This window comes from Diadema setosum, chromosome 5, assembly GCF_964275005.1.
Source record: "Diadema setosum chromosome 5, eeDiaSeto1, whole genome shotgun sequence".
NCBI classification, from domain to species: Eukaryota; Metazoa; Echinodermata; class Echinoidea; order Diadematoida; family Diadematidae; genus Diadema; species Diadema setosum.
This window is the reverse complement of record NC_092689.1, coordinates 25,295,792-25,309,436: the sequence shown is the minus strand read 5'-3', so window position 1 is coordinate 25,309,436 and position 13,645 is coordinate 25,295,792. Positions and strand designations below refer to the sequence as shown.

Sequence of the window (13,645 nt, the reverse complement as noted above, 5' to 3'; positions counted from 1 at the left end):
TAAACAATCACAATATTAGCGCGGTGCCAGCGGTCGCCGGCCGCGGCGCAGCGGCCGCGCCCGGCTAACTATGCGCGATGGGTACGCTAAGCTGCTGAGCAGCTGCTGCTGCAACTGCAACTCGCTGGGTAGCTAGCCCCCGTTGGCCCCCAGTTATGGCGACCGTTATAGCGCCGCTAGCGGCGGTAGGTGAATAGGTCATCGAAATTGAATCGGTCTATAGATGTTGCATTTATATAATTGCATTTTCATATTTTGCACATAAATGGCTGAACGGCGCGGGCAGCGCAATCCCCCGATTCTTCATGATGTATACGTATGCTATGTAAGTAGGCCATATGTAACTTGTGTATACTGGTAGTAGGGCCTACTTTTTTTTTTTTTTTTTATTATCTGAAGACCGAAATAAAAACAAGCAACAAACAACATTTTCAAGTGAGCTGAAAAATATATGAAAAAATTAGGCTTGTGTTTGATTTTATTTCTTTTCGTTTAAACAAAATAACCCATCACCTTAGTTTTTTTTTTTTTTAATTGACAATTTTCCTAATATTTCTCCCATCCAATTCTAAGAATGCAACACTCCCTAGTGTGGAGCAGCCCCCCCCCCCCCCCCCACCCCAAGTCGCCGGATGCTCGCTGGGTCGGTGTGCTTCGAGATAGACAAAAGATTTTAGATTAATTTTGTTCAGTAACAAAACAAACAAAAAATGCGCGCATCAATAAATTTAGAGAATACCGTTGTGATGGGGGTTTAGTTTGATGTGAGGATTTGATAAATAGGATTAGGGTTAGGGTTAGGTTTCTGGGTAGAATTTATGTTTGGCTTTATAGCGTGAAGATATTTCATGGGACTCTGGGAGTCGCAGGAGCAAATGTAATGGAAGTTCCATGATGGAACCCTCTTGCTTGCGAAAGATTGAACATAAAGTATTCCACACCGGGTGGTTCTCTTGCAATTTTTGCAATTTGACAGACGTTTCACGGACACCATACTGCTGTACACACCGATCGCTTGATTGCTGAGGTGGCCCTGTCGTCGTCATCACTTCCTTTTCCAGTAGTTTTACAGTCAACACCATGTTTGAAGTTACTGATACACAAAGTAAGTAAGGTTCCATATACCTCGTGGATGATAACAGAGTGATTTAGTTTCCAAAATCTCGATAATGCGTGTTGTAGATACAGATGGTAGTCTTCGCGGCCGGGTGTGTATCTCTCAGTCCCAGCTGTCTATATTAACGTTGTGCTACAGTAACTGTCCTGTGAATGAACAGCATGCAGCAGCAGGCCAGGACAGGGCATGGCAGGGAGCGTGCTAACTATTCACAGCCCTGCCCCTGTAATGATAATATTAAGTGTAACCCGTTTAGATTCTACTACTTCTGTAACTCGATCTGCAGTGGCTTTAAGAAAAAGGTTCAGACTCCAGATTTGTAGTTGAATGATGAAGAAGTTGGGATGTGCATGACATGATGTGTGTGCTTTGTTGATGTCCATAAAAGTAAATTATTTAAATCAATTTACTAACTAATGTGATTAGAATTAAATTAATTTAATTACTGTTGTCATGCCCGTGTTTGGTGTCTCGTGTTGTGACTAGATGTAGAGAGTTCTAATTGCTTATTTTAACAGAGAGAGGACTTGTAATACTGTGTAGTCAGTATCTGGACTATTAAATCAATGAATGTATCCTCGTGTTTGTGACTTGAACCATCATGTCACTGTGTGAAACATAATACAATGTATACTGTGTCTAGCTCTTAAACCTGTTGCAGCTTTTCACAGGAAGCTATTTACTGCCCTGGGATGGTAAATTGGTAAATTTACACAATGACATCAAAAACAACGAATGGAGTGGTGTATTTTAACAGTTAGCAAATTTATGTCTATCAAATTTACAGATAAAAGCAAGAATCTTCAGGAATGAAGGAGGCAGATTGAGAATAGGAAGAAGAATGCTTCAATTCCACCTGTTTCTTTGCGAGATGCTGTATTGACAGGTTATTTCCACAATATGCCTCATACACAGCTGGAACTCTAGCAAGGTAGATGTTGTGTGGAGGACCTTCCAGTGTTTGGTTGCTTCCCTCCAGCCTCCCTTGGGTGACATTGTTAACACGCCACAAAATCTCATGCCTAGCTGCTATCTGACCTGAGCATCTCTGGTCATACAAAATAATTGTGATCAATTGGAAAGTCATATTCATACCTCTCATTTCATTTTTGAAGGGCAGCATCATTGAAGCTCCTTTTCATTCCTAATCCTACATCGTCTCTTTTACAAACAATGTTAAATTGTCATTTTCTTCCCTTTAATAATCACTTTCCTTGCTTTGTTTATTTCAGAGATTGGCATTGGCCTTTCTGGCTTTGGTATTTTCTTTTTGTTCCTCGGCGTGGTATTCCTATTTGACAAAGGATTGCTGGCACTTGGAAATGTAAGTCAATTATAATACTTATTACAGTATTTTAGCTAAAATCCTGCCGTATCATTGGTCGAAAGCTGTGTGTTGATTTTTTACTGGCCGCATGCTGTCTCACAGAGGACAGCCACTGTAGAGTGAAAACAAATTATTGTGCACTTTGAGCAAGAGTTTGCACACTTGTAGCAAAGGTTGGCGCACTCAGTAAGAGACACCTGTTGGCTACCAAACCATACATCAGGTACTTTTGCCATGCATCCAGTAATTACCGGATGCATGTTTTGAAGTTACTGGATGCATGGTTTTTGTCTATGGCAAGCCAAAAGGAAATGCATCTAGTAAACTTGCCATTAGGTTAAATGATCAAAAAATGGATTTCTGGCAAGAAAATTGTCTCCCATTCTATAAAACAGATGACGCACACATCTTCTCATGTGTCAGTAGGAATAGGGTGCATGCGGTAACTATGGAATAAAGCCTAAACTCATTCTGCTTTGCGTCATGGGTTAAGCATTCCATACTAAGTGTATGCACACAATTCCGACTGACACACTCAGACCTAGGCATCATTTGTATACTGTATTTGTATGTTCCAATTTCACTGCTTTTTCAGGCTTCTAAACTTCTTTTTGTGATGGTGTTGTTTATCATTGCATATTATATCATAAGTCATTTTCATTAAAAAACAGCCTTTATGTTGACAGCTTTTAGAGTCCATCTACCACATGTCATTGTACTTAGGCCTCCACTGGAAAATTTTCCGACATTTCCTGTGTGAGTAATTTTACTGATACTGCATGTGTGCTTCACATGAGACAGTTGCATTTAATTTATTAGGATAACATTGTAACTACAACTTGCACGTGTAAAGACTTTGTGAACTATCAATTCACAAAAATGTCTGTACATGTACTATCAACCTTCACCATGAAGTCATGCAATAAAGAAAAGAATTGGGTTCCAGTTCAATACCTGTGGGAAAGAAGTACAGTAATATGTTGTGTGTGTGTGTTTCTTTTTAATCATTTTCAGTAGAGCCATCATGAGATACTGTTTCACTTTATGATCATTATTGAACTTCATGGTTCTATGTTCTTGTGACAGATTCTCTTTCTGGTTGGTTTGGCATTTGTCATTGGATTGGAGAGGACTTTCAGGTTTTTCTTCCAGCCGCACAAACTGAAAGGCACAGGCTTTTTCCTTGGAGGAATTGTCATTGTTTTGATTGGCTGGCCTCTCATTGGCATGATCATTGAAACCTATGGATTTGTTGTCCTTTTTGGGTAAGTTTTAATAACTTGTAACTCACTTTTTCTTTGACAGTTCTCTTATGTCACTCTATCTTGGATAGCAAATATGTCATATGCTAGTAAAAACTATTAAAAAAAAAGCAAAACAAACTGAATGAAGAAAAAATGAGAATATAATCTTAACTTAGTAAAAAAAAAATATATAATCTCATGAATTATTAACAGAATGCTTTTTGTTTATTTTAAGAATGTTCAATACATGGAGTATACGGCTGACTTCTTTGTTACCAGAAACTTGACTGCTGCAAGTTATGATATTGAGTGTAATAATGCAATATTTTACTGCATGCCATAGTGTACAGTGCACTCCCGTTATAAAGAAATGCTTGGGACCGGCAGTTTTCTTTCGTTATAACGAAATTTCGTTATAACCGAACAAATACAAGAAAAAACAAGGAAACCACGCATATATCATATACTGTTTGTTGCATACTCATCAAACACTGGAAAGCTATGTGAAATGGGATGTTACCTTTTTAATTTCATTGAATATTACATTTAAAAGAGAGCATATTAAGGTGTTTGTATTGTCACACATGCATAGAAAATGACGGTTAAGGATTTCGTTATGCCAAAGGTTCGTTTTTTACAAAAGTTTGTTACTCTGAAGGCTCCTTATTCTAATGTTTCGCCATTCCCGGGATTCCGAAGGTTTGTTCATTTGAAGCTTTGCTCTTCCAAAGATTCGTTATTCCGATAATTCATATATTGATATATTCTTCGTTTTCTGAAGGTTCGTTGATGGGAAAATAAAATGAGGTTCGTCATTCCAAAGGTTTGTAAATCATAAATTGAGAAAGGTTCACTATTCCGAAGGTTCGTTATTCCGAAGGTTTTTTAATCCGAAAATGAGATAAGGTTTGTTATTCCGAAGAAGGTTTGTTCATCACAAAAATGAGAAAAGTTAGTTATTTCGAAGGTTTGGTTATCTTTTAAAGACGATAATAAGTTTTGCAATTCCTAAGTTTTGTTAGTGGAGTCACCTTTTTAACTTTTGGATTCAGTTCCGATTAACCAAAGTTTGGAATTCCTATCATTTTCGGATTAACGAACCGTCTTAATAAGAACCCTATTTCATTGTCAGATTAACGAACCTTACTAATAACAAACCTTTGGAATAACGCCAAAATGTTCGTAATAACAAACCCTATTTCATTTTTGAACTAACGGACATTTAGGTGTATCAGAATCTGTGTGTTTTGTAATAAGAACCTTCGGAACAATAAAACGAACCTTATTCAATTTCAGATTATTGTATTACAATAACGCAAGTTCCCCCGAAAACTGTGCGTGACACACGGAGCGAACACACAGTGATTGAAGCGTTCGCCCATGCAGAGACGCTAGAAATGCTTGTTCCACTATGTATTTACAAAAGCGATCCGCATTTCGTTATAACAGAGCACATTTCTTTTGTTTTTCTTTGTTGGTGGTGATTGGAAAAGATTTCGTTATAACGAAAATTTTGCTATAACCGTGTTCGGTGTGGGCGATTTTTTTTTTTTTTACCATAAACTTTAATGGTAATAATTTTGGGACCAGAAGTTTTACTTCGTTATAGCAAAATTTCGTTATAACCATGTTCGTTGTAACGGGAGTGCATTGTACAATGTATTTCATGCACTATGAAGTTACCAACATTCACTGTATGTCATTAATTTCCGTAATGAGAAAGTTTAGTTTTAACAAATCCCTAGGTTACTAACTAGTGTGTGAATATTACTTGTCTTGGGTCAGTCCCATTTTCATAGGATTCTTGTCAGCTTGGCTCCATTCAATTTGATTAGAGACAATATATAATGCGCAGCTCATTCATGAATAGTAAATAAAATGTTTTTTCTTGCAGAGGATTTTTCCCAGTTGCAATCAACTTTCTGAGAAGAGTACCAGTCATTGGAACGATACTAAATTTACCAGGCATCAACTCTGTAAGTGAATATGATACTTTAAGATGAAGTGGACTCCTTACAACTACATGCAGTATATTGTTAAAGAGAAGTTACGCATTTACCGTGATTTATATTTGTTAAGAGAAAGAAAATAACATTTTAAGCAATTTCTTCGATGGACTGTTTTAATATGCAGAGGATTCATAGAATTTTCCTCCTTACTTTATATGTTTGTGTATGTGTGTGCCTGTCTATCTCTGTTATTGTGTCTTGAATTCAAGAATGTTGGATTCATAGTCTGTGTAATACAATGTCTGATTTTATTGCATAAGATAAGTGGAAAACTACAGCAATAAGAACATAGGAATGAACAGCAAATACCATGCAGACATTACCATGTATGTCCATTGCAGTGGAATTTTTTATTATGGTTTGCTTTGCTTTGTTCTGATGGCAAGAAAAAGTTTTTTTCAACGATCAATGTCACTGTCTTTAGTGCATGTATATCATCATGCTATGTAATTGTGTGCACAGTTGTCTTTTTGTGTTGAAGAAATATGGTAATAACTAAGTGTTTCCCCACTTCTTGTCATACTTCTCTTACAGTTTGTCAGTAGGTTTGAAGAGCACAACACCAATGTATAGGACTGGACTGGTGGCTTTTTGTACCTTGCTTGCTGTAAAGTTTGTCTTCAGTAAACAAAAGTTGAACTTTGGATGAACCATGGCTGCTGAAAAATGAAATCATCTCAAGGAATCATGTGACACTTTGCACCAGAAGAAAGGACTCTGGCAACAATGTGGCAAAGATGCCAAATTCTGGAGCATTTCTATTTATGTGCCAGGAGATTGATTTGCTTTTCTGTAAACTTGTTAGTAAAGGACATTTCCGAGAGTGGGAACTGTTTGTCTTGTAGTAAGGCTAAGCCTGCAAATTTCCAATTTTGCACAACATGTACCTGACTGTAATGTCCCGTAGTTGATTTTGTTATCTTCACGTGGGACGTGTTATCAAACACACTGTAACATTGACATGCTCTATCTATCTAAGATGGTTTCTAGGATTCGTCCCCTCAGCATCATGGACCTGACATGACAGCCTTTTTGAAGTAAGCCAGAAATGCCATGTTTCTCAACTGGCTAGGACTGAGTAAGTGCAAGGAGTAAGGCAATTGAGGGTTGGGGGTGGGAGGGGGAGAGGATGGTTTTGTTCCCCTCCCAAGATCCGGAGCTTCTTTGTTTTGGGATTAACAAAATTGCACATTGGTACACATCTATGATACAATATTCCTTGCATAATTATCATCTATTTGTGATACTATGAAAGATGTTCATGAAAGACATCATTTTGAGACATCATTTTGAGCATTTCTTCCCCAAAATGTTGGTAAAAGGTAAATGAGTCTAGGTTTCTAGAGTGCATGACTGATGTGAGTTTGTAGATAGCACAATTTCTAGAGACCTCTTTGAATTATTTATTTAGAATAACAAATAGCTGTAATATGTAAGATACAGCCATGTGGACATCCTCTAGCCAACAGAAAGAGAATAAGGAAAAAAGTTTACCATACTTAGTTCAGCAGTGGCAGGCTTCATATCAGATATTTATTATCGATCTATTTGCAGATATTTTCCCCCTTGGGAGACGTGAGTAAATAATCACTGGGTGGGTGAGTTTGAGACTCACACAGTCACAGTCAAAATCTCTTTAACAAAAGAGTGCCACATACTGGTACATTGGATACATTCATTGCCACTTTTATTAGTACATTGTGTGTGTAACTGAAAAATATTGCAATTTAGATGTGGTCTATCCATTTTTCAAACCATTATAAGACATATTGTTTTTAGACATGATCAACAAGTGAATAGATAGATATAATGAAGTATAAGTAGGTAGATATGATCAAAGTATAAGTAGATAGATAACTGAATTGATAAAGACATACTTATAAACCATTGGCACATTTACACATACATGTACATATAATTTCGGAAATCGTTGAGTAAATAGAGTAATGAAATAGAGTAAGATAGAGTCTTACTTTATAGTTAGTCTCATCTCTTCTTGACTTACCTCTTTCCTTCCCGATTTATAGCTCCTTTTGTTGTTTTGATCCATAGTTCTCATCGTTCAACAGCTTTGTTTCTCTTTCTTAGTTTCTTCACTTGTTTCTCTTATCTACATGATTTTTTCAACTTTCAACTTCTCCCTCTCCCCTTCCTTTCTTTTTCATGTTTCTCCTCCCAATGATTTTCAAACCTTTACCCAATTTTCACTCTATTCTTTCTTACGACTCTTTCTGTCCCCTTTTCTTCCATCTCCACTAGTGCAACTTCGACTTCCAGCTCACTGCTGCCCCTCAATTATCACTATTTGCCTTCCTTACACTCTCCCTATGTCACTTCCCTCCTCAACTGTCCTCTTTCTAGACTTTTCTTCTGCCAAGCAACTGCAGTCCCTGCAAGGACTACGTACATCCGGTTTTACCGCAAACCTTTTTCCCTCTTAACTGAAATGTCATCCTGCAAACAGCTTTTCGCCTCCAGGGTCTTAAGGGTCAGTAACAACAGATGCACTTTAACTTTTGCCTGTTGCATTTGTTTTCTCGTTGTTTTTGTTTCCATTTTATTAAGCTTTACTTGCCTTGGTTTGAAAGATACAATGTACCAGAGTTGCATAGTTATAGTCTGACCATGAAACACTAAAAATTGCAGCTCTGGCATTAATTACTTTGCTTAGAATTCAGGATGTAAGGAATACATAGTGTGCATGCATTTTTGTGTAGGTGTGTGTGTTTGTGTTGGTGAATGAGAAGCAGAAAGACTTGTATCAATAGTGTGTGTTTGAAAGAAAACTGTATAATGATAAAGCATGTACTGTACTTAGGCTCAAAAGCCATTGTGACTTCAGTTTAATATCAAAGCAGTGATGATGCAGCAGTGATTACGTGTACATGTACTTCAATGTCGTACATTCATTCTGTGTGACTCTGCCTAGCCCTGCCACAGGTGATTTCTCATTATACAACACCTAAATACAATGTAGATCCTTGTCATTTGATTGGTTGTTTGACATAAATCATTTGTCCCATTTCACTCTGACGTCATCATTTGTGCAATTGTGGCTCCATTTACCATGCAATTTTGGATCCATACAATTTGCTCCATTGCACGCTTGCCAAGAGCCTGATACACTACGCATGTGTGTATGCGAGACAGCGCACTAGCGTAAAGCACTCAGTGAGCACTCTCTCGATCTCGGATCCTGCACATTCTCTCTTGTTTCTAAATTCATGAAACATCAATGACAAAGATCTATTTTAGGTGTTATATAAAACAAATACAATGTAATAAATGTTTTCCATGTGTGCAATGGACAGAATATTTCACTTGGTGAAAGATAAAATTTTTGGTCCATTCAACTCGGATGCGTGTCGTTGAATGGATCATTTCATCTTTCACCTCATGAAATATTCTGTCCATTGCATTCACAAACATTCATTATTTGTATATTAATGGATGCTTCAATCCAAATACATGTACCTATCGAAATCCATTGCGAGGTGACATGAAAAGCATGTATCAAATTACAGGGCCCCATCTCATAAAAGATGTGAAATAGCAACTTCTTGTAGCAACATCCAACCAGAAACCTGGATTCTTGCTGTTAATGTACCATCACAATGGCCATTCCAGCAAGAGTTGCTACATGTATCATAGCAACTTTTTTATGAAATGGGGCCCAGGACATGCATGTTCTACAGCAGGTGAAAAAGTGAAGAGAAACTCTGTAACCAAATTTCCTTATTCTATTTTGCTTGTTTTGTCTTGTTTTGATTTTTGTTTGTTGCTGTTTTTTCTACTTGAGCATTGTGGTCGAGTTCAAATTTAACTTTTCTCTTGACCTTAGCCTCCAAACAGAACCCAACACCTTCCAATCCAACCCAGGATCTCCTATGTATAAGAAGTTGTCTTGCATCAGACCATCCATGTACATCAGGGTTCGAGTGGAACCAAAGGCATGCACTTTAGTACAGCTTTTGGTGGATATGATGTTATGTTCATAAAAGTGACAAAAGAAAGTGAGAAAAGATATGTATCGTATAAATGACTGAAAAAGAAAATAATTGTAAAGCACCTTTAATAGCCACTGAGGCTCATCAGTATACTCCCCGATATAAAATTTGTATAAAGACTGCTGCAACAATTTTTTGTAGTCCAAAATTGTGAATGTTCTATATTTGAACTATACATGTATGTACAACTTTTTGAAGCATGTTTAAGTACATGTGCAGACCATGTAAATCTTCAGGGCTTTAAATTCCGTGCTGTACAAAGTATGCAGCGGGCCATGCAGCATAAGTGTTTTTGCATTCGTTTTTCAATGTCTATGTGGATGGATATTGTTTTAGTTTCAAGTAGCTTGTCCAGAAAGTTACTTTAGCAAGTTGTCATTTCTCTGACTCACTCAAACAGATCTTTGTCATAAATTTTAGTACCATGTACAACGATGTGCAACTTACTTATTGTTTTTGTGTCACACCTACATGGGCATGTACTTGATACATCATAATAATTACATTTCCAGGGCATGGCATTTTGCAAATTTGGACTGTCAAGACATTTTGGCAAATGGTTTTACATGTACATGTATTTCCAATAAAGAACCACTCATGGAATGAGATACATGTACATGTACACTTGTACATATGTACCTGGTACATTGTCTTATTTGTCTTCAGGGGAAAAGCTGGTGATTTGCTGCCTTGGAGGCAAAATAAGCACATTTGTGTTGTGGGAGGTAACGTTTTGGAGAGTTTATCTCAAGAATACAGAGCACTTCAGTTATAACGAAAATGGTTATTACAAAATTCTCATCACAACAAAGTAAGAGTTACGGTCCCCAAATGGCCATCTGTATAATTATCTTCACATATTTTTCTGTTCGGCTATAAAGAAAGTTTGATATAACAAAACAAAACCACTGGTCAGGACGACTTCCTTTCCTTATAAAAGGATTGCACTGTATCATTGAACTCCCCAAATTCATGAAATTAAATCACGGTGAAATATACTGTGTATACAGTATGTAGCATGCATGTTGTACATCTGGATGTAATAGAAAGAAAAGTAATGAGGAACTTTCAAAAAGGTAATGTGGATGGTATATCAGAATTGCAGCCCTTTCTAATACAATGTACCAGTGCAAACGGACATAAAGCTAGTTGTAGGAGCTTTCTCTCTCTCTTTCTAAGTTCTGTTTTTGTACAGAATTCACTTTCATGTACGTTTACATGTGAAATAAAACATTTACAAAGAGATATTTGAATAACTGCCTTTTCTTTGAAAATTTCTTTGGCCTGTTCACTTATAGGAATTACCTAAAACCCACAAGGTTCAACTCGTGCAAAGAGAACACCGTGAGACAGTGAGTGTGTGTGTGTGTGTGTGTGTGCGCATGCGTGTGCACTCGTGGTTTCATGAAGTGTAAGAAGCCAAACCCTCCCCCTCCACAAATAGAAAAAAAAAAAATGCCTCATGATTACGGTTATACACTGTAACACATCAAAACCAGACTTTTTTATCACTGTGACTGCAATGCCACTCCATGTTCAGTTGACTGCAATTAATACCGGTAGAAGCAATCAAATAAACAGATTGGTAGCCGTTTATAAAAATCTGACGTCTGGCATGAATTTGATGCAACTGCTACTACAGATATGTGGGTTTACTATTACACACAACACTGTATGTATTTCTAGTATTCACTTGGAAAACACACTAGAATTAAAATCAAAGAGAATAAAAGATTCTGTCCTTATTTTTTTTTAATTCCATATCTTGAGTCAAGCAATCTTGCAAAACACATGCCTTATGAATTTCATGAGGATGTGCAACTGAGGACAGCTGGAGATAAGCAGAATGTAGAAGCATGCAGTGAACTAAGATATCGGTTGACAACTGACCTTTAAATACACTATGTATTGCTTTTGCTTGCTACTTCTCTGAAATAGACTTAGGTTACAATATCACTGCTTGTCACAGAGGGTTGAAATAGACAACACTGGTCTACCCAGTACTGTACATGTGTGGAGAATGCTTATGACCTTAATTTTGGACTGTGAAGAGAACTTTGGCACTTAACTTTGTAACTGTGGCAATTTTCTGACATGGAGATCACATGTAAAGATCACTGAGATAATTGACAAGCATGACTGCTTGAGGTAAAGGAAATCTTATACATGTACAGCTACGTTGTATAACGATACAATATCTTTGTCAAAGTATGTACACCTGTAATATCTTGCTCCAATAATGGATGACACGGATCATCACTCGTGTTTGGACGAGGGCAGTTTACAACTTGGTGACTCTGCGTTCTGTCACAATCATTTCACCCTTTCTGTACCAGGGACTTTGCATAGTGCATACAACACTACAGGTTTTTCTGTATCAGTTGGCACTCATAGCACATGAAGAGCTGATTACACTTCCCAAAGGTCAACTGCAATTGCTCGTGATATCAACACCACATCATTCAAATGGACTCTTCACATTACAAATTTTAATATCAAATAATTCTATTTAAGGAAGGAACCAAGAGCATTACCATCTTCAACATTATCATAAAGCATATTTGACTAAAAAGTAGATACAGAAATTTCTAGGACAGATGAAAAAGTATTTACATGTATGTAAAGCATAAATCTTTATTTGTCACTGAGACCAATGCCCATATTCAACACAACATGACAACAAAGGAGGAATCTAAATTAAAACTTTAATTGAAAGAATAATATCTTTGTTCAAAGAGATTAGCACATACTTGTTAAGTATTGTTGGAATATACAATGTACTGAAAAATTTTACTTTCCTAACATACATGTAATTGTGAATTCATAGTAAAAAATCAACTGTTAAAAAATGGCAATCTCAGTACATTTGAAACCACCAACTGGACAGAAATTAAAAGAAAAATGACTAAAGATACAAGAAAGGACTTTACTGTCCTTTATCTCTTTGTTTAATATTCAACAGATTTTGATGCAAATATAGATTTAGAAACCAAACTTCATAATACTGATTGGAAGAGTTGCCTTTAGTTCTGAAATTGAATGTAACATTAATATGTACTGATTTCTAAAATTGGCATCAGTCTTACCAGTAACGATAAAAAACATCGCATGACATTTTTACAGACATGATTGTAGAAAATACATACAGTGTACTACATGTAGTAAAGTCTGATCAGCTGACACCTGGAAACTCTAACCTAAACCATGTTAAAAAACAAAATCAGCAGTATAGAGTCTATTTATGTGCAATGTCATTACTTGCACTAATGTGGATACACTATCTTCTCCTATAGTGGTTGATCAATATCCAAAATCATTATTCGTAGTATCGCTTACATTTTCACATCTGTAACTTTGACAATGTTACAGTGTATATGTATTCTGAAAATGCAACACTGCATTCTTGAAATGAAACAAGGAAAAGTAGAAATTACGCGGTGCGTAATATCTGTCCCCGCCGGAAGTAGCATTTTGTAGCAAATGTACAATACAGGTCAAAAATCAAGGTCAAAGGTCAAATAAGTCAAAGGTCAAAATTCTGTGTAGAAGTTCTGAAGCCCTCACCTGGTGCCACCACATACAGCAAACGGAATTGAAATCGGGTTACAGGTAGAAATGGCGAAGGAGTAGCATATTGTAGCAAAATGTACAATACAGGTCAAAAATCAAGGTCAAAGGTCAGAGAAGTCAAAGGTCAAAATTCTGTGCAGAAGTTTTGAAGCCCTCACCTAATGCCATCACATAAAGCAAACGGAATCGAAATCGGGTTAGAAATGGCGAAGGAGTAGCATTTTGTAGCAAAATGTACAATACAGGTCAAAAATCAAGGTCAAAGGTCAAAGAAGTTAAAGGTCAAAATTCTATGTAGAAGTCTTGAAGCCCTCACCTAGTGCCATCACATAAAGCAAACGGAATCGAAATCGGGTTAGAAATGGCGAAGG

General features: G+C 36.9%; 1 protein-coding gene across 2 annotated transcripts; it reads left to right on the top strand.

The window, feature by feature from the left end:
- Window positions 1-973: 973 nt before the first annotated feature.
- On the top strand, window positions 974-10,960 carry LOC140228645 (vesicle transport protein GOT1B-like). 2 transcript variants are annotated; one of them, XR_011901248.1, is made up of 6 exons: window positions 974-1,105; window positions 2,350-2,441; window positions 3,531-3,709; window positions 5,583-5,664; window positions 6,232-8,185; window positions 9,539-10,960. XR_011901248.1 is itself a non-coding variant. In XM_072308893.1 (5 exons), the coding sequence occupies exons 1-5, from the start codon at window positions 1,081-1,083 to the stop codon at window positions 6,268-6,270; spliced, it is 417 nt and encodes a 138-aa protein (XP_072164994.1). In that variant the 5' UTR covers window positions 974-1,080; the 3' UTR covers window positions 6,271-10,960. The 2 variants fall into 2 exon arrangements, 1 of the variants encoding a protein (XP_072164994.1); XM_072308893.1 differs by having other exon boundaries at window positions 6,232-10,960.
- The last annotated feature ends 2,685 nt before the right edge of the window (window positions 10,961-13,645 follow it).

Excerpts from the sequence above, each read along its gene's own strand:
- LOC140228645 (XM_072308893.1), top strand. The coding sequence starts at position 1,081 with ATGTTTGAAGTTACTGATACACAAA. Across the intron at positions 1,106-2,349 it reads TGAAGTTACTGATACACAAA|AGATTGGCATTGGCCTTTCT; the intron begins GTAAGTAAGGTT and ends TGTTTATTTCAG. Across the intron at positions 5,665-6,231 it reads ATTTACCAGGCATCAACTCT|TTTGTCAGTAGGTTTGAAGA; the intron begins GTAAGTGAATAT and ends CTTCTCTTACAG.